This window comes from Herpailurus yagouaroundi, unplaced genomic scaffold (assembly GCF_014898765.1).
Source record: "Herpailurus yagouaroundi ecotype Mexico unplaced genomic scaffold, PumYag 29, whole genome shotgun sequence".
In the NCBI taxonomy this organism is placed as follows: Eukaryota; Metazoa; Chordata; class Mammalia; order Carnivora; family Felidae; genus Herpailurus; species Herpailurus yagouaroundi.
Window position 1 is genome coordinate 105990543 of NW_024412377.1, and position 21465 is coordinate 106012007.

Here is a 21465-nt window from a genome sequence, read left to right on the forward strand (position 1 = left end):
ACACCTTCTTTATTTTTAAGTTTATTAGCCCTTAACAGAAAGGTGGGTTTTTGTTTGTTTGCTTGTTTGTTTTAAAAAAAATTAGGACTCCCCTCAGCAGAGGATCACAAGAGAATCACGTGGGAGGATGCAAAAATGGAAAATCAGTGATGTCTGCCTGGGTGACCACACAGACCAAGAATAAATAACGCTTCTGAGCGGAAATAACATGTGGAGTCCCCCAGAGGAAAGGGGAACAGCCACCCATTTCGGGTTTTTCCTACTCTTTCACAGGCTATCAGTTCTCTTTCTTTCTTTTTGTAATCACTCACAGTTTATCTTTGTCCATCCGGAAAAAGTGATGCTCATCTCATTTTGACTTCTAAATGCTGTTACAAGCCCCCTGTGCTTTAGAAACCATCAACACTATCATCACCTTAAGATATACAATCCATGCAGAGAATTTAATACCATTATAAATGATCCTTTGAAAGACCAACCAGCACATTTTAAAGCCTAGGAAATAATTAGGCTGGATAGGACTTAATTCACAATCCCGTTCTGCTGCTGAATCCACTACTCAACTTCACAGCTCAAGTTTGGCCTCTGTGCCTAGGAGGTGACAGAGACCCTACAGGCGGGGTCCTCGCTAAAGGAAGCTTGGGACTTGAGAGAGCGCTGTGGGTACAGGAAAAGAGCTGGACCTCCACGCGACACCCATGAGACCCAGGAAGACAATCCTAAACGAAGCATCAGCAGCTTTCCTACTCCTATATTCCAAACTCAACCTCACTTAACTCCATCTACTCAATTCCCTCTAAATCAAGAAATCAACAGCACAAGGACGTGATAAAAACTGCTTCGCGACTCAGACACCTCATCTCCAAAACCTTAAGTTTACTTTGGGCTAAATTACACACTCTTCTCCTTGCTAATCTGGTAGGATGGGCTCCCTGACAAATGAAAAGCCGAATCTCTTCACAACGAATAATTGGTTGACTCGAGCACTACACCTAAGACTTCGAGACTTTTTACTTTTCACCGATTCAAATGCAACACGATCGTGAAAAAAAGAGAAAGAGGTATGAAACTGTACTTCCCTAAATGCCTGAGTGCGAATAGGTACTGTTCTTTTTTAGCATCCCTGCCCCCTTGCCTTTGCCACGTCCTTTCAGAGCAATGGATAGAAGTGTGCGTTTCTGTTCTGCCAATAGTGGATAATGTCACCTTAATGTTCTGTAAATGTCAAGGGTTCTTTCTTTTTGATGGCAGAGCAATATAAAAATCAACAAATTTAATTTTACTACAGTCACGGTTTTCAGATTTCCTAATTACCCTTGGCCGTAAGCAAATCAGTTCATCTCTCTATTCTGTGCAGCCCCCAAGGTCTTTGATTATTTTTAGTGTGTATATGGGGGAGACAGAAAGGTGGTTTGAATCAATTAATCAAAATGCATGGCAGGACCTAAGCAGTTTTTTTGTTTTTTTTTTTAATTATGAAAGTAATCAATCAAATGCTTAGATACCATTTCCCTCCGACACTGCTGATGGGGACCAGGGCAAAGAGACTAAGTGATCACCAATGACTCACCATATTAAAAAAAAAAAATTTTAAATAGAGGTGAGTATATTTTATTTAGAGCATAATAAACTAGGAAACAGAGACCTTAGTAACGAGAAAAATAAAATACTGAGATACTTCCATTTGATTTATCAAGATGAACTAAACATAATTAAGAATTTTGGACCACTAGGTTGTTTCTACACTACTTCCACATTGCTATTCTCTTGGTTTTATAAAAAAGGAAGGATAAGGGCAATTATCCTACATGGCAACAGAACTTAGAAGAAGAGAGAGAAAGAAAAAAAAAAAAAAAAACAACCCACATTATTTCCATAGAGGCAAACTTTTCAGTGAGGCTGAAATAAACCTAGCCTGTAAAATGTGTTTCCTTGAAATGATTTTTAAAAAGTTACACTATGAATATTCAGTTAGTTAAAAAAATGTTCATAAAAATTCCTGGAATAGTTCAGCATTATCAATATAGCATATCGAAGAGAGCTTAATGATGACATTTATCGCAGCAACCCTAAGCCATATCCATGTTTCATTTTTTTTAAAAGCATACATGAACATTTCTCTGTAGAAGGATATGCTATGCATAAAACTGTTATAAACCAAGTAATATTCTAAGTGCACTTGGCTTGGTCTGAGGGAAATTCAAGTTTGATCACCTAATGAGGACACCTCCATGATTAAAGGCCAGAAAATATCCATGATACATTAAGCCTTTTTAAAAACCTGTGAAGATACTGTCACTCCTGTCAGGAAAGTTACTTTTACACAAAAGTGACATTATAAAGTGCTCTCCAAGAAGAGGCCTAATCCAGGGGCACCTGGGTGGCTCAGTTGATTGAGCGTTGCACTTTACCTCAGGTCATGATCTCATGTCTTGTGGATTCGAGCCCTGCGTTGGGCTCTGTGCTGACAGCTGGGAGCTTGGAGCCTGCTTCAGATTCTGTGTCTCCCTCTCTCTCTCTCTGACCCTCCCTAGGCTCATGCTTTTCCTCTCCCTCTCAAAAGAGAAAAAAAAAAATTAAAGAAAAAAAAAAAAAGAGAGAGGCCTAATCCGTTTAACTGCCTCCCAAACAGTGAAAGAGGTCTCAGGAGTTTCTGTACTCCAGTTACCCAGAGACTGGAAAGGTAACATGTCTATAGTGGAGGCGCCTCATATGCACGTAAAATACCAATCTGAATTGTGCTGGTATTTCTCACTCACTCCTCCCCTCAGTCCTGGATGCACAGACAGCATCTGGGAATCTCACAAAATGAGCATCGTGCTGCACTCACTAAGAGTCCAGCGTGAAGAGGTAAGTTGTTTGGCACAACATGGCCCCATAACTAAAACCACCTCCTTTGAAGAAACCACCATCCATTTTGACACAAGAAGGAGAGCTGGTCTTACGCTGTACCTTGTGGGTGATTTAAGCCATTTTTGAGGGTAATTCGAGCGTGTCACTATTTGGTACAGTTCCTTACTCCTAACTTTCAGTTAGACACTACACTGTGAGACCTGCTTTTGCATCAACAACAGAGAAAGTGGTCCTTAGTGTGGTTCTGGTTGCTGACAAAGATTCCTACTGAAACCCAGTCATGAAAGCTAAGGCTGGCTCTTGGGTCAAACTGAAACAAGAAGGGTTTACTGTATGGGGACGCAATAAGGAGGGGTCTGAAACACTGGACCTCAGTTTGTAAGAGGTGATCCCCCGAGCCTTTGACGTGGGGCCATGGATGGAGTCTAGCAGCACAAAACAGCCATTGCCACCACCTGGTTAGGCCAGCCGGGGACTCAGAACACTAGCCATCACTTGTCAACGTGGTGGGTGACGTGTGGACAGCAGGCACCGCACACGGGCGCTTACCTGACAGGGTGGAGCTGCTGATTGTACTGGCGGGAGTGGTGACCTCGGGCTCCTCGTGCAGGTCTCTGGGGCAGGGAGCACCTTCATCTTTTTCTGCCTCTGTTGAAATAGCCAGTTTGGGAAGTGGGCCAGAACTGAGTTTATGTCTGTTGCTTTCAGTATCTGAAGAGTTGGATGTGGATAACTGTTGCCTTAATTAAAAACAAAACAAAGTCATGTATACATACATACTAGGAAACGGTGTTCAAGGAGAATTTTGGAGGAAATTAGGTAAAAACGGAACTTGGATACACCCAACCAACACATGTCTAGCACAGTGGTTCTTACAGTGTGGTCCCTGGGCCAGTAGCAAGAGCATCTCCTGGAACTTATTACAAAGCCTCCATCCCAGATCTAGTGGATCACACATGCTGGAATGGGCCCAGCAACCTGTATTTTTACAGGGCTTCTGGGACATTCTGATGCACACTCAAGCTTAAGAATCACTGCTCTAGCAGCAACTGCACATGACCCTTCTTAACAGACGTTTCACATACATTTCCGAATATTCCGAACTCCAGCTGAATGTTTCTGTGGATGGCAATGTTGTGCTTTTGGTTTTGTCTCCAGGCTCTTCCTTCTCTTCTCCTGGATTCTGAGTTATTCGGTCTATGCTGCTGAAAACCTGCGAGGTGAAGCATTAGGGTTTATTAATATCTTCTTGAAAGAGTCTGTCAGAAAAAAAAAAAAAAAACCCAACCCCTGGGAGTAAAGCCCAAAAGTATGACTAAAGTTTCAGCTGGGACCGTGTATTTAGGAGGTACTTTCCGATACTGTTTACTTGAGTCCTGAGATGTATGGTCAATGTATGTATTTTTTTTTCTTCTTGGAGCAAAAGCTATGAATTCATCACCCTCTTGCCCTGTCTTGTTATGGACTTTGTATCTGCAAACAAAATCCATAGACGCGTTGGGGTTTCTAGGCCGGGGGATCAATGCACACCTTAGATTACTTTTTAACCATGATGTCTATCAGAAAAAGAAAATCACAGAGAGAAAGCTTTAATGGCCACCAGTCAGGGGTGGGAAGGAGAATAACGAATTGGAATTGAGTGCAAACAGAAGAATAAATTACCTGGTTCAAAAAGTGTGTGGGGGGATGCAGTACGTATGTGGTTATGAGTCAGAGGTCTCTGGCTTATAAATCACATATACAGACACGCAGCTTGGCACTGGCATTTCTGAAAGGGATCAGAGCTCAGGCAAGCCTGAGACCTCTGTGGTCCCACAGGAAAGGTGGAAGGGAAAATACAGAGCTGGGAGCCCAGTGCAGGAAGCAATCCTTACCGTGCCATGCAGCCACTCACTGCTCTCATGGGTGGGGTGCCCTTAGATGGCCCATTGGTCTACTAGGGTGAGGACCAGGCTGGCTAACCAACAGAAGACAACAGGAAGGAAATGGAGTCCAGGGCCTGGCTTGGATGGGCCAGAGAAGAGGCACTAGGGAAAGCCTGCACTCAGTGTGATCAAAGCTTCAGTGCTGGCTCTGGGTAGGCCGGCCACCACCTCCTCCGGGGAAACCTCACCTCTCCATGGCCTTCCTATAAACAGGGCGGTCAGTGCCAGCCCACATGCAGATGTGCTGTATCTAGGGAGCCACATAGAAAAAGGTATGAACACTTTATCAACCCTATGTGTTATAGAAAAGCTGAACATCATCATGCAAAATGCCATGGCAACAGAAAATGCATAGCTACTGAAAATATCACAAGGGAGGCAGGCAGGGGGCCCTTTAGGTTTGTTTCCATTTTCCTAGGGCTCTTCCAGTCTCAGGACTATCAGGTTTCTTCGTTTTATTTGCCTGTGTGTGTGTGTGTGTGTGTGTGTGTGTGTGTGTGTGTGTTTTAATCTTACCACTATCAGTAAAAAGCATCCATTTCAGACATCGATTTTATTACCTTCTCCCACTTCCAAAATTCGGGCTTGGCTTCCTACAGGCTTTTTCATATAACTTATGTTCTCTGTCATTGGTTACCAGACTTTCTTATTCTGCATCAACTAATCCCCAAGGGTCCTACCTGATGTCAGGGACTCAGACTGCTCCTTTGTGTTGTATTCCATGTGATACTAGGAGGGGGCTATGCACACAATGACCTCAAGCTCAATGTTCTTCATTAAAAGATGAGAGAGGAGAGCCTAGGTGGTTCAGTTGGTTAAGCGTCCAACTCTTGATTTTGGCTCAGATCATGGACTCAGTTTGTGAGATCGAGCCCTGCTGTCAGGCTGTGCACTGTTGGAGGCTGTTTGGGAATCTCTCCCTCTCTCTCTGCCCCTCCCCCGCACATGCTCTTTCTCTCTCTGTCAAACCAAATAAACAAACAAACAAACAAAAAGGGTCAGAGAAAGGGGAGGATGCCTCCACAGTCTGGCAATGAACTAAACCTAGTCACACAGGGTGAGGTCAACATATATGGCTCTCGTGTTCTCCATAGATAATACTGTGAGTGCAAGTCTGCGTCTCCAAGAAAAAAGATATTCATTTGTGGAGAGTGAGACAGGCAGGTAGGGACTCTGGATTATCCAGATGGTGGGGTCACTGTTCCTAGGCTAAAAGGAATTTTAAGCACAGGAGACCCCAAGCACTAAAACACTACAGAGGTGATTTTTACAATCTTGTTCGCCTATTTAGAAATGCCAACTATCTGGCCTGAGGGAGATTCTCCAGAAAGACTCTGTAGGTTTCTGCCATATTTCACTTACTTTTGAAAACCTGTGTGAACAGGAGGAAAACTGCCTTATTTCCACAGTAAAGTCTTCATCATTTGTGTCATCTTCTTCCTCAGTCTCCATGTGATGATATTTCTCTGACCGAGCTGCAGAGAAATATTTGGTAACAGTTCCAATCACTCAGAATTTCAGCTTTTAATTTAGATATGTTACTAAGAGTTTCTATATCAAAGCATTATGTTTAAGAACTCATAGGCTCGGGGCGCCTGGGTGGCTCAGTTGCTTAAGCATCCGACTTCAGCTCGGGTCATGATCTCACGGTCCGTGAGTTCAAACCCCGCGTCGGGCTCTGTGCTGACAGCTCAGAGCCTGGAGCCTGTTTCGGATTCTGTGTCTCCCTCTCTCTCTGACCCTCCCCCATTCATGCTCTGTCTCTGTCTCAAAAATAAATAAATGTTAAAAAAAAAAAAAACAAAAACTCGTAGGCTCAAGACTAGAAACTTCTATCACGAGCAGAGATAATTTTCTACAAAGTAAAGGTCAAACAACGTTTTATGTCAGATAATTCACGTACTATCAAAATAACTTGTGTCATCCTCAGATTCCAGTTGGGGAATAAATTCTGCCTTCTGTCTCAGCAAACTGTTCCAGTCTAAAGAACGGAAGAATCGATGCTGTTTGACTTCATAGGCGCCACCTTGGGGTGCAGAGGAGAGGGAAAGAACAGAGAGGAAAATATTAAACTACCCTCACAGCAAAGCTTTTGACAACACCTCCCCCTGCCAACACTTCAAATCAATAGAGAAACAAATTAAAGAATCATGCAAATCTTACTTTTTCATTCTACAACAACCCCTCCCAACCCAAATTTTCCCATAATTCATCGGAAGACGATTTGATTTTGCTAACAGCAGTTGCCATGGCACAGTTTTCCTTTGTTAATTTTTCTATGACTTCCTCCATTTTCCAAAGGTTAATGATGCGGACATTTAAAATCACATTATGCTGACCCTGGGGATGTGCACACATGTTGGCCCAAAGGAGACTTGCTCATTACTACAAAAAAAAAAAAAAAAAAAAAAAAAAGAAAGAAAGAAATTCTAACAAGGCACAAAATGTGTTCACAGCAACATTTCCGCCGGAGATAAGGTTAATAAAGATGAATTTTTCCTGAATAGTATATAATGGCTTCCATTCAGTTTTATTGGATTGCTCATTAACATAGGTAGGACTTTGATTCTGTGGATCACAGATTCTTAGGTAAACTGGCAAACCTGTTTCATAGATTTATAAAGCATGTGATGAAAATCAGGTACCATTCCTAAGTTTTAGGCTTTTTTTTTTTTTTTTTTTTGCCAATCAGCATAGTTATTTAGTTCATGATTTTATTTTTTTTAAAGTTTATTCATTTGTTTTGCGAGAGAGTGAGTGCGTGCACGAGTGGGGGAGGGGCAGAGAGAGAATCCCAAGCAGGCTCTGTACTCTCAGTGCGGAACTTGACATGGGGCTCAGACTCATGAACCATGAGATCATAACCTGAGCCAAAGTCAAGAGTCAGACGCTTAACCGAATGAGCCACCCAGGCGCCCCTAATTTAGTTCATGATTTTATTGAGGGTTTGAAAGGGCAGGCCCCATCAAAATATATCATGCCCCAGGTAAAGGGAAACAGGTACACATGTTAGACAATCAAAGTGTGAGAATCAGGCCTCTGCCCTTTCACACACACACACACTGTCGAGGAGGGAGGTAAGGAAGAATCAGTCCCCAAAAAATACCACGAAGGAGTATTTCTCACAAGACTAACACAGGCTCTCATCACCTCCCTGCCAGGAGATGCCCTGTAGGTGTGACGTAAATGCCTTTCTTGTGAAGTTGTCACCATGCTTCCCACTCTGTCCTCAGTGTGGTACCAAAAAACAAAACAAAACAAAACAAAACAAAAAACCAGGATGAGAAATGCAAACTGAAGGAGAAAAGGGCCTGAGTGTCGGGGTGAGGGACCTGTCTGTGTGGCCCAGAGATGTGGCTCTGCCGGTCAGGTTACTGCAGCACAGGGTGCAGACTGGAGCCCCAAACCCAGCCAGGGCAAGAGCAAAGTGGGAAAGTCACCCCCAAAAAGGAAGAACAGATTCTTCTTTACTAAGCATTTGATTGGAATCTTTATCCAGGATGCTACATAGGCATTCTCTGTGTTTCTGGCACACAGTGGAGTCTGATGTTGACCACAACAGCAATAGGAGTGGCAGCGGGCAGAGGAGGGCTGACTTGGACAAGTACTGCCCGAGACGCTAGAAGCATCCAGTTCTCTTCAATTAAATCACTGAAAGCAACCCCACAAAGCAGGCATTGCATCAATTCCATGCTTGGATGGGGAAAGGGAAAGAAAGAGCACTGACCGTATCTGGAGCTCCTGTTACATATTACGTTAATGTACTTGGTGTCTTCATGAACATACTGAATTTCAGTCCTCGCCATAATCTCGTGAGGTACATAGCATGCCCACCCTCCTAGATTAGGAAATTGTGACCCAAGTGAAGAAGAAACCACTCAAGACCTCCCAGCTGGTACACGGGTGGAAGTCCGTCACATCTGAGCAGCTGTAAAGTCTGACAAACCAGGCTGCTGTTCAGTACTTCACGAGTTCAAAAGTCTAGTTGAAGGACAAGTTTCCCAACTGCAAGTTATCCCTTGCCCTAATGTTCTCCCTTGAGGTTCTCTCTCCTTTCATGGAAGTTTCTTAAACATCCATTATGTTCTTCACACTCTTTTTCTCAGCCTCTCTAGTCTCTCGGGCAAATGTGAATTCGCACATTTTCACAGTGCATTATTTTGCCCGCTAAATATGCATTAAATCCAAAATGCTGTCATTGGAAGCAGCATGGCAGGCCTGCAGGATTCTCAGCCTCATTCTCTGGACCCTACGGGATCTGTCACATGGGACCTGTCTGTTTGGCACGTACTTCTCGACAATACCAAGAGCTGGGTCAGGGCCTTTTAAATGTCTCTTTTGAGCTTCTGCTAGGAGATTCGCTTCTCAAATTGTCAAACCCCGAAAAGAACCCAAGTAGCAGGGAGAAAAATGAGCAGAGAGGTAACGCACAGCGTATCACATATAAACATGGATGCGTGGACCATCACCATAACCCTGCTTTGTCAAATCCAGCCCAGCCAAGTTCCCAAGTATTCTCAGAGGAGGGCAGCAGGCAGAAGACTCCGTGAGGACACTCTCCAAGCCGACCCAAGAACACAGAAGATAAGTGGGCTCTTTGGAAGGGATGTGCCGATTCTAACGTCATCTTTAGACGTATCTCAGGCCAACGCTTCCCCGGGACAGCTGACGAGCACACGTAAACAGATATTTGCGGTGTTGCAGGCTGTCTGAAAATGCCGCCGATTCTCCTATTTGGCTCGAGCGGAAATCACGCCTCAGAACTCTGCCCTGCACGGGGCCTTGACACCCATTCTTTGACACCTACTCACATCCCTGGAGCCAGAAAGCAAATGTGACTGCAGGTCACAGAGGGCAGGGAGCAACGAGTTTGATAGTTACTCCAAAGGAAAATGAAACAGGGGGGAGGGAAGAAATATAAAGTACTCTGTTCAAAGAGTTCAATCAGCTCAAAGACAGGGGCACCACCGCCATTTCTGTATCTTGTATGTCCAAAGGGGGAAAGTGTGAGATTATACGGGCAGAACATTAAAATGGTAATACCAGGGCCAGCAGTGTCACACCTGGTTTTAAGAGCCACGGTGGATGATCTTTTAAACTCATGAAAAGGCGGGTACTTCTTTAAGCTCCATTTTACAGACGGGGAAATGAGGCACAGAAAGGGAAACATCCTGCCCACAGTCACACAGCAGAGACTTAAATGCACACAATCTGACCGTGGAGTTTGTGCCCTTAACTTCCGTTTGTATTGTCTTTCCTACTCAAAGGCCCACTCATCTACTGCAAAAGACAAAAATGCACATGGTCCTCCGGTAAGAGGCTCAACTCAAAGAAGTCTTCCCAAGTGAGCCTGCAGTTTGAATCTTGTTTGATTCTCTAATGCAGACCATGAGAGATGTTTCTGCAAAAAGCCGAATAGTAAATACTTTAGGCTTTGTGGGCAGGTTTGATGAGTCAACTCTGGTACTCTACCATGAAGGTAGCCATAAACAATGCACGTGAATGGCAATGCTGTGTTTCAATCAAACTTTATTTCCAAAACAAAAATATGGCCCACGGGCTTCAATGCATTACCATAAACTCTAGTAGCAGAACATATTTAAGCAAGAATGGAGCCCTCCAACTGGGGAAGCTGTGGGCAAAAATGGGGAATAATAGAAGATACGTATTTGGAGCTGGTGCAAATTATTTTTGCCTTGGGAAAATTGAGGGAGAGAATGATTTCTTCAGTATTTTCTGATATTTCTATTACAATGAGGTAGAATGAAACAGTTCAGAGTAAAAAACCCATCAAGACAAAAATTTTCACAGGTGAAAATTATGGGAATGGTCTACTGTGTTTTGTACTTATATTTAATATTTAGTCCCATCTAGATAAATTTACATACTAGGGCAGGTTGGGACTCTATACTGGGATCACTGTCCATTCAGAATATTAGAAAAGGAAAATGAGTGGCAGAAACATAACTTGTATGGGGAACAGCTGGGAAAAAATAATCGGCAAGAAACAAATCTATTATCTCCTTAATCTTGAAAGCCAATAGTTTTAATCCTCTTTCTTGGGCTATGGTATGATCACCATGATGAGACAGCATGGTTCAAACCTCTGACACTCATTTCCAGAAACTAATTAGTTCACGGACTGATAACCCATTTTAAAGCCTATAGACGGAACGTGCTGGGTCAAATCCTTCTAGGAATATATGTGTTACAAACAAAGCTGTACATCTCGAATCATCTATTTTAAATTATTTAAGATGCATGCTTTTCAGGACAGAAGAGTTACATGTGCCTTTGAGGTTTTCTTCCAGACAATTTTATTTATTGAAACAAATAACTTTTGCTTTGCAAAAAAACCCCCCAAAACCAAAAAACAACGAGAAAAAAAAATCAAAGACACACAACCACCAACCTTCCTAGCATACATATTGCTCTGAACCAGAAAAAAAAAAAAAAAACAAAAAACCCAAAATATGATTGTTATAATGTGTTGTAGTCATGTCCTACATCAACCAACAGATGTTTCCTAGGCAAAAAACAAACAAACAAACAAACAAAAAAAACAAAAACAAAACACAAACAAGAACCTCTTAATGTTCCACAAAGACATTATTTCTTGCATATTAGCAAAATTAAAACATATGTGCTCTAACCTGTTCCCAGTCTCTCCAGGGGATTCTGCCTAAGAAGCAAGGTAATCAGATCCTGGGCATCGGGGGGTGGAGCCTCATCCTTTTCCGGCCAGTTGATCTCATCTAGAAAGGAGACACAGAGCTTACAATGTCATTGTTCAAATGGCAGTCCGGGTACCTACAGCCTGGATGTGGCCTGGGAGTTTGTGAGAAAGACAGAATTTCAGGCCCCATCCCAGATTGAATCAGAATCTGCATTTTGGCAGGGATGTCAGTTGGGCATAAGCAAGTTTGAGAAGTACTGTTTCATGAGATATAAAGCAGTACAGCTGTCAACAAGGCAGGGAGAGAATATTTCAACAAGCAGCACCTTCATTTCCTTTTTTGATTCTTTGTATCTTTTTTTCTGTGCGGCAGAACTGGCTCACCACAAATTGTTCCTTCTAGTCACTAAGAGGACTTAATATGAGGGAAACCCTAAACACCTCTGTTTCAGGTGATTGCTTGTACAGGGAATCAAGACAGTAAGATTTTTCTCTCCTACTGTCCTTTAAATGAGAATTTGGCCACAGCCATAGAGTTCTTCAGCTTTGAGAAGCATGAGTTAATTTTGCAAAAATAACTATGTCTAGAGACAAATGAAAGGCCAAAGTGTTAAGCTTGAAGACAAAGAAATCCAAAGTAATCATAGTAATGGAAGTATTCAAAATCTGCCATAAATATGAGAACATGTTCTACATTCCACAGGAGTTTGCCTGAAGATAAGGTGTGTGTGCTTGTGTGTATGGAAATGCAATAAAAACATGAGTTATTTCTGTGTGTGCCTGCCTCCAGCTTCCTCTGCTGCAGTTTAAATCTGATTTGGAAAATAAAACATGAATATGCAGCTGAGCCGTAAGGCATCGAGAACAAAGCCAGCATTTGCTGCTTGTGTTAATTAAACAGTTGATTCCTCCTGCCATTCAGGCCTTGGTATATCAGCAAACAGCCTAGTTATAAATCCATAAACAGCTCAGATATTGTAGAAAAGGGTTATACACTGCAGGCAACACACAAATCTACTTTGTTAAAGTTTACAAATATGCCTGGCTTGCAAAGTCAACGATAGAGAATAACGCTGTGATTAAGGGACTCCTCGTACTGACTCGCATTTTCCCTCTCTTTCCACTGTTGGGCCCTGTAGCACAGTCCAGACGGTATCCGAGTGGGTGATGGAGGTGTCGGTGATGACTGATAAAACTCTGAGGAGGAGAGGCCTTTTTGATATGCTTCGGGGAAATTTATAAAAACAGCAGGTAGGGTACTAATAGGGCCTATTTAATTATCATTTAGTTTTGCCACAAGCCGCGTAACAATAGCGAGGGTCAGTGTGCAGGTTAAGATCTAAAGGTTATTGAATTTTAAATGAAAGATGAACAGCTGTTACAGAAATAACATTACACCATAACAACCACCAATGAAATCATTAACAGTCTGTGAATTAAATTTGCTTCCTTCCCATCCTCATTATTTATTATGTGGTAGACATTTGTTTTAGGGTTTATTACATTTTTGTTAATTTCTTCACTGTGCCATTAGCTATTTTCCCCCCATTTATGTAAATGTGACCCACATTAACCTTTTCTTCCCTGGTGCCACGTTCCTATGATGGAAAGGAAGACTGGACGGCAAGGAAATAATTTGCAAATCCCACGTGAATTTCTTTTGCAGAAAAAGCACACCATAAAAATCGGTTACACCGCCAGCGCCGTGCCAGATTCCATGTTAACGAAACTTCCTCAGATCAATTTTCAACACAAATTGATCTCCTGAGATTTGTCGGTCAGTTATGGGCTATGATGAGTGAGTTCTTTTAATGTGTTGGCTAAACTGGTAAAGGTTGACATTTTAGTAGTGAAGACGGCAATACTCTGCAGGATTACATTAAAGAGCTGCTTTCCAACAGTCGCTTGAAGATACTTACCACTGATGACTTGTCCAAACAGCTCTTCTGGAGTGTCCCCAAAGAATGGCACGCATCCAACCAGAAATTCATAGAGGATAATCCCCATGGCCCACCAGTCCACTGGCTTCCCATAGCCCTGCCTCAAAATCACTTCTGGTGCAATGTATTCAGGCGTGCCACAGACCTAAAAGATGATTGCAATATTAGAATAATTGGAATATTAGACATGAATCAAAATGAACACGATGGCTAAACACCAATTAGGTTGCCCAGAGTGCACCTGCTCAACCACATGGGCAGAGAACTTAAGAACAGCAATTATTAAGTCAGCATCCATAACCCCAAAGGCAATGAAATATTTAAACAGCAAAAAAGGGAAATTTAAATGCCGCTTTAATGTTAAACTATGCATAACGTGCAATTTCAAATTGAGGGTCTGACCCTGTTTGGTGGTTCTACTTATTCCACAATATTAAAAACATTTTTAACGCTTAAAAGAATGATGCATTCTTCATCTGTTGCCACCAGAGATAGTTTTAGTATTTGTATGACCAAAATATATTCACATCCCGGTTACTTTATCAAAGCCTGACAGTTGAGATGTGTTTACCTTAAGTAACTTTACAATGAACAGATTGTGGGCACATGGTAATGAGGCATGCTTAAAGGGAAATGGGCCATGGCTGGGATTTTAGCACCCGGGATTGTACAATGCATCATGAGTTTCATGAGTACTCTACTGAGACTCCTGAATTCCTTACAAAAACAGTTTTCCATTTGTCTCTCTCACATTCTCACTTGTGCGCAATTACATCGTTCGTCTTGCTAATAGACCATAATGCTGGGGGAGGAATGCGGAGGAATGGACAGTTCAGAGAGGCCCAGGGAGAAAAATGGAGGCGATTTGCACTTTATTAAACGTAAGGCTTATACAGACATCTAGACGCCCAGCACTAATGTGAAGCTGGCTTATACAAGTTGATTCGGAATGTCGCTGGCAATATCGTACTTTGTATTTCCCTCTAGAACTGGGCTGCGTGCAAGCTTACCTGTTTGTCCAGGAACTCTCGAGCATCCTTCTCGATATGACCTTCATAAAGATTGGTAGTCATGCTCATTAGTCCCACCTTGGATAATCCAAAATCTGTCAGCTTTATGTGCCCCATGGAGGTGACCAACAAACTATGAAGCAGAAGGACACATATTTGCTTTTAAGTTCTTTTCTTTTTTTAGCTTTCTCCTTCCCCTATCAATTCCTAAGTCTATTTAGTGTAGAGGTATCAATCTCAATATAGAACCCAGCCCGGGAAGAGATGAAATCACAAGAACATATTACACAGGGGTATCTGGCTCATGAGTGTAATTCACAAGGGAGGGCCAGACACTGGGTCCAGCTAATCTTTGTTGGGAGCGGCCACATACAGTTTCATTTATAGGTCTGAACTCTTAGAAAAATTTTAGTGTGGGACTCTGACATCTATTTTCAGTATAATAAAACAATAAAGGATTGATTACCAATAATCCCACGTCAATCTGTCCAAGGTTTAAGTGAGACATAAGATAAAGAACTTGGACAGAAAAACATACTATTGTTTAAGATTTCAACTTATGGCTCGAATTTAAATTTCTACTTATTAAGCACAAAATGTAAATTTCTTATGTATGCAAAGGATTCACATTTGACAGCTTTATGAATTTAAATTAAAAAAAATTTCATTTTAAGGGGAAAAACCAAAATTTTAATTAATTTAAAAAATTAAAGAAATAGAGGAAGTGTAAAGAGAAAGAATATCTACTGGAAAGAAATATTCCAAAGTTCTAATAGTTGTCTTTGGTAATGTCATGAATGAATTTTTAAATTTTATTTTATTAAAAAAATTGTTTTTATTTGTCTTGAGAGAGACAGAGAGAGTGTGAACACAAATGGGATAGGGGCAGAGAGAGAGGGAGAGAGAATTCCAAGCAGGCTCTGCACTGTCAGCACAAAGTCCAATGTGGGGCTTGAACCCATGAACCATGAGATCATGACCTGTGCCAAGATCAAGAGTCAGACGCTTAACCTACTGAGCCACCCAGGCGCTCCATGAATGAATTTTTAAAAATCTTTTTCTGTACTTCCAAATTTTCTGGAATGAGCATGAGTTAATTTTATATAGTTCTCAGCACACTTAGAATCTTTACATATTACACGTAATGCTTATAGAGCTGTCTGAAATTAGTGGAGAAAGCATAAAAAATTTAATAAATGGTGTCAAGATGAATAATAGTCATTTGGAGGAAAAAGTCTATGTGTATCTCAAATCAGACACTAAAATGAACGTCATATAGGTTTAAAACTTTTACATTAAATGGTGAGATAGTATATAATATCAAATATATCATCTTGGAGTAGGGAAGGGTTATCTAAGTATATAATACCAAATGCAAAAACCATCCAGAAAGCAACTAGTAGCATTCTATGATTCAAAACTTAACATAATAAAAAACAAACTTTTAAAAATTTAATTAACCCTGGATTTATCACCATCTTTTTCTTTTGTTCCTTAGAAGCTATTATTATAAGCCCCAGAACCTTTAAAGTACTATATAAACATTACCAAATATACTGCCAAAATAAGTCATATGGGAACATTACAGGACAATTTTAAAATGCGCAAAGCAGCATTAAAAGAAAACATTTTTATAGACATAAGAAAACTTTCTGCATGGTGTGAAAAAAAAGATCTGTTTCCTCAGTGTGCATACTTGTCTGGTTTCAAATCCCTGTGTACAATTCCATAATTATGTAGATATTCCAAGGCCAAGACTGTCTCCGCAAAGTACATCCTTGCCATGTCAACAGGGAGAGGACCCATATTCTTCATCAAGGTAGCACAGTCGCCTCCTATAAAACACAGACACAAGACTTAGCAGGTATAGTATGAGCTAGGATTGAAGATGGCCATCAATGCAGATTATAAAATAGCATCTACCCACAGACACAGTATACCAAGTTCCTAAGTGGGGACTGTGCAGAGTATTCCCATTTTTAACTAAGATGTGGTGTGGATAAAAAACATAAACATAAACATAAACATAAACATAAACATAAAGCATAAGCATAAACATATATATATTTTTTAAGGCAGCAGTTCTCCTAAGAGCAGATCTGGCTTCAAAGTGGAAATGAAATTTGAAGAACAAAATACACCAGTATAAAGCATGGGTTCTGGAATTAGGCTCCTGGAGTTCAAATCCTGGCTCCGTTACGGGTGGAGAGATCTTAGGGAAGCTAGCCCTGGCACCCTTCTCTAATATCATGACAGTAAGACTGTCATCCCTTGTAAGATTATTAAGTAGATTACACGAGGTGATATATGCAACGAATTGAGGACATTACCAACACTTATTAAATGTGTGATAAATGTTAGTTATCATAACCACAACGAAGGTTAGTAAGGCCAAGTGCTGGTGTGTGTGGGGGTGGGGGAAACAGGTGGAAATCAGGCACGCTACGCTTTTGTCTTGTGTCTACTAGTAAAGTATCTAGTAAGTCTCCCACCTCTTGGGTTTCAGTTCACTCATCCGCAAAATGAAAAGGTCGAACCAGATGATATTTAATGTTTCTTAGAATTTTATAGTTTTGGGATTCTGCTCAAACAATTACAAGAGCTTAAATTAGATGCTTTTGAAGATTGTTTTGGCCTTTCCTCATCTCTGCCTTTTATTAACTTTGTTTATCTCAATAAGTCATGGCCAAACATGCAGAAATTGAATGTAAAACTGATGGAAAGAAGAACATTTAAAAAGTAAACCATAAGTGTCAAAAAAAGGAGCGCTAGATTTTCTTGACTTGTATCTCCTTTTCCCCTAAACTCATTTTTAATTTCATACCGTAGACCACAAAGAATGCATTTTTAATTCATTCTTTAAGAAACTCAGTGTCACGAATGATTTTATGTTATGTAATGAAAGTAGGTAGGAAAAATTCCATCACCTATATCCTAACTGTAATGACCAACTGAGAGGAGGTAGTTAGGATTAAAAGCTATTAAAAAAGCAAAACCACCGTTTTCCAAAAAGCACTAATTTTCCCTTCGTTATAGTAGAGCAGGCACTTTACAAGCAATTATCAGAAGATAATGACTGGGAACACAGCCATCTCAGTGCCTGGCTTCATTTCCTAGGTGGATACAACCATTGGGTAGCACAACAGGGAAAGCCTCAGCTGCACAAAGGAGCAAGCAGCTTCTGGATACAGGGGTCACGTTCTGTGTGTCAGAGGCTGATGTACCTTCCACATATTCCATGACCATGCAAAGGTGGCGCCTTGTTTCAAAGGAGCAGTACATGCTGACAACAAAGGGATTCTCTGCAAAGGTCAGGATATCCCGTTCCACAAAGGCCTGCTGGATCTGGTTTCGGAGGATGAGGTTCTGTTTATTGATCTTCTTCATAGCAAACCTCTGCCGGGATTCCTTATGCCGAACAAAGTAGACTGCCCTGAAAAGGAGCATAAGAGTTGGAGTTCACGGGAGGTGAGGATGCTTCTGGGTACAGGAAACCACGTGATCGTCAACATTTTTTTACATTCACAAGGAAGGTGGAATTCAGCTCACACAAGCTATCCTAGCAGCTACATACATTCCATTCCAAGGCAAAAGCTTACAGCTAGGTTTATTTATTTCTTAATCTTTCAATAAAGGTAATCGGCTGTACATAAGGCACCAAATTCGTCTTCATGGCAAGGATGGAAATGGACAGTTTCCAGAGTGAGCTATTTCCCAATAGGTAGCTGATGTTTTCAGTTTTTCTACAAACAAAATTCAGTATTTAAGTCAGAACAGGAAAAGAATTAACAAAAGTACACACATACCATGACCTACATCTTTTTTGGCGTTCGATATATGTCACTGACTATATGACTAAAACAATAATTTTCTATATGATACCAATGATATCTGAAAAAAGGACCAAAGCTTCTTAGGGTAGGTGGCTTCCAGTTTGAAGGTAATTTACTCCCCATGACATTTCTAGATAAATGACAAGTGTGTACTAGGTCATAAAGAGGCTGTCCTACAATGAAGAGACCTCAGCATGATTTACATCTATGCCTGTTTTAACAGAAAATTCCTCTCCCAACATAAAAGGGGACCAATAATACACTGCATTTCCTTTCCATCCAACCCATGGCCAAGGTGACAGCCAACTTTACTGTAAAATGATGTTGCACCGAATTTCTGCTGCAAGACTCACTCAAACACTCTAAAGAACCAATTCTGGCTGGGGAAAGACAATGGACTCCCTGAACCTTGATGTGGAACAAACAAGTAAAAAGAGATGAGGAGGCTTAAAACCTCACCTGGAAATGATGAGCAACAAGGAAAATGTCTTCAATCAGCTCATTTTCTCTTAAGTTACTCCTCACTTGTCATTATTGTGGGAGAATAGATTTGAACTGTTAGGAAATGCTCAAATAAGTAATAATTTACCCAAACCGCAATCATTCACAGTAAAGTATTCCAACGTTTGCCTCCTAAAATGAGGGATTATTCTGAGATGCCTATCCCACTATTTTCATTGTTCCTAAAAAGAGAATGTAAGGGCGACTACAACACCCTAACTCCCTGCTGAACCAAGATGTCAGGGTAATCCACTTCTGTAAATCTTAGTATATTCAATCTCAGTTTAACTGGTATTCACGCATTTCGCTCAAGTGTGCAACTAGCAAATCGCTTTTCTGTCAAGTATGTGTACGTGTATCTTTGTCTTATTGTATCCATCTTTCTCCTTCACTTGCAAAATCACACATCATTTTGTCTCTGTTCAAGTTTTTTTTCTTTACTTTTTTTCCCCCCTCATTATTTCTTTGGTCTTCTCTTCCTTCCTTCACCATATACAGAAAATCTCTTTTATCCACACGTTAGATAACCAACCCAAGGAACAATCTAGTGCTGTTATTCCCGCTGTACAACAAACTGACAAGGGAGCTGGGCAGCTAACACCTTCCACAGGGGGCCATGGGTCTTCTTCAGGATGCCAAATGCTGGGGCTCCCATCAGCTGGGTTTATCTCCACACCTGTTTTTCTGGTGAGGCCTCATATCAGGATTAACTAATTTCAACAAATATTTAAACTGATGAAACATGAGTGTGAAAAGGAAAAGCTTTGTTGTTCATTAAAAAAAAACACACACACACAAGTGGGATGCTTTGGAAAGTACTGATAAATGTGTTAAACGTGAGTTACCAAATAAAATTCCTATTTTAGTACGGGTGAGAAGGTTTTCTAAAGTTGACAAAATAATACAAATCTAGATTCCTACATTCAGATTGCTTCAAGTTCTTACGTTACCTTTAAAAGCAGTGAAAAGTGGAAAACAAAAATGATTTATTACAAGTGTGGCTTATATAGGCTATCTTAAAAACGCCTTATATCAAAAGACTAGTAGGCATGTCTGGGTGGCTCAGTTGGTTGAGTGTTCAACTCTGGATTTTAGCTCAGGTCATGCTCCCTGGGTCATGGGATCGAGCCCTGTGTTGGGCTCCACATTGAGTGTAGAGCTTAAGATTCTCTCTCTCTCTCTCTCTGTCTCTCTCTCTCGGGGCTCAGTGGATTAAGTGTCCAACTTGGCTCAGGTCATGATCTCACAGTTCCTGAGTTTGAACTCTGCTGATAGCTTGGAACCTGGGTCCTGCTTTGGATTCTGTGTCTCCCTCTCCCTCTGCCCTGCTTATGTACTCTCTCTCTCTCTCAAAACTAAGTAAACATTTTTAAAAAAAGAGAGATTCTCTCTCCTTCTGCCCGTCCCACTTGTGTACACACACTCTAAAATTAAAAAAAAAAAAGACTAGTTAATTTACACATATTGAGATTACATTAAATTAAAATGTTTACAGAGTGCATCTTTCTAATTTTTTAGTGTTTATTTATTTTTGAGACAGAGAGAGACAGGCATGAGTGGAGGAGGGGTAGAGAGAGAAGGAGACACAGAATCCGAAGCAGGCTCCAGGCTCTTGTCAGCACAGAGCCCGATGTGGGGCTCAAACTCATGAACCATGAGATCATGACCTAAGCTGAAGTTGGACACCTAACCAACTGAGCCAGCCAGGTTCCCCTACAGTATGCATCTTTTTAAAATGATTTCCTACTCTGACTGACTTCTAAATTAACCAACCAACGACTCATTCTTTCTAGGTCAGACTAAAGGCTTTTACAGTATTTTTCTTTTCCCAATACTGATTGGATAAAATCAAGATCCTCCTCGCCCTCCCCAAACCTTGAGCTTCTCGTAGAGAAAAGCTGGAAGGAGGACAGACAGATACTGAATCAGATATAAGGGAGCACAGAAAATAACCTGGTTTCCGTAAAAACAGAAGACAAGCAATGGTGAACACATATTGTCATGAAGAGGAATTTTTGAAACAGAATTTACTTTTTAAAATGAAAATTAGAGGGGCGCCTGGGTGGCGCAGTTGGTTAAGCGTCCGACTTCAGCCAGGTCACGATCTCGCGGTCCGTGAGTTTGAGCCCCGCGTCAGGCTCTGGGCTGATGGCTCAGAGCCTGGAGCCTGTTTCCGATTCTGTGTCTCCCTCTCTCTCTGCCCCTCCCCCGTTCATGCTCTGTCTCTCTCTGTCCCAAAAATAAATAAACGTTGAAAAAAAGAAAAATAAAATGAAAATTAGAATTTGAAATGTTGAAACAAATAGTATGTTTAGATAAGCACTTGCCTATGACTGACAGTCAAGTGGAAGACAGATTACTTTCCCTTTCTTCTTCAAGTATTTACTATTGAGTAGCTATAGTGCTGAGGGTCCTCAGACAAGATACTATGAACTTCACTTTAGACTGTCACATAGGTGACATTAAATTTTTAATCAACCATCACCATTTCTTCCATAAACAACTGCTCAGCAATATGTTTATGAACAGTAGAAAGTGGAGAAGGAAGAACAGAACTGTCTAAGACTTAAAGAAAGAACAAAGTAGCAAGATGCCTCAGGTCTAATTTGACCAGCATCCAGACCAGGTTTCTCAGTGGTCTGATGTGAAAAAGGACTCATATCTTTATTCTCAGATTTGCAATTTGTAAAACTTGACCTTTTTGCTTTCCCTTGCTATGATGTACTT

General features: G+C 41.1%; 1 protein-coding gene and 1 long non-coding RNA gene across 16 annotated transcripts in view; one reads left to right on the forward strand and one right to left on the reverse strand.

Annotated features, from left to right (window-relative positions):
• MAST4 (microtubule associated serine/threonine kinase family member 4) overlaps nt 1–21465 on the reverse strand; it is a 570307-nt gene that overhangs the window by 22325 nt on the left and 526517 nt on the right. For all 15 annotated transcript variants that reach the window (XM_040451692.1, XM_040451683.1, XM_040451673.1 and 12 more), the window contains 9 exons: nt 17629–17837; nt 16101–16239; nt 14405–14537; nt 13374–13539; nt 11432–11533; nt 6682–6804; nt 6141–6253; nt 3939–4066; nt 3403–3593 (listed from right to left, as the gene is read on the reverse strand). In XM_040451692.1, coding sequence (XP_040307626.1) covers nt 3403–3593; nt 3939–4066; nt 6141–6253; nt 6682–6804; nt 11432–11533; nt 13374–13539; nt 14405–14537; nt 16101–16239; nt 17629–17837 — 1304 coding nt within the window. The remainder of the gene's footprint in view (nt 1–3402; nt 3594–3938; nt 4067–6140; nt 6254–6681; nt 6805–11431; nt 11534–13373; nt 13540–14404; nt 14538–16100; nt 16240–17628; nt 17838–21465) is intronic.
• On the forward strand, nt 932–20835 carry LOC121015100 (uncharacterized). The gene is made up of 3 exons (XR_005783622.1): nt 932–1042; nt 2936–2938; nt 20791–20835. It is a non-coding gene; the product is annotated as an uncharacterized LOC121015100 (long non-coding RNA).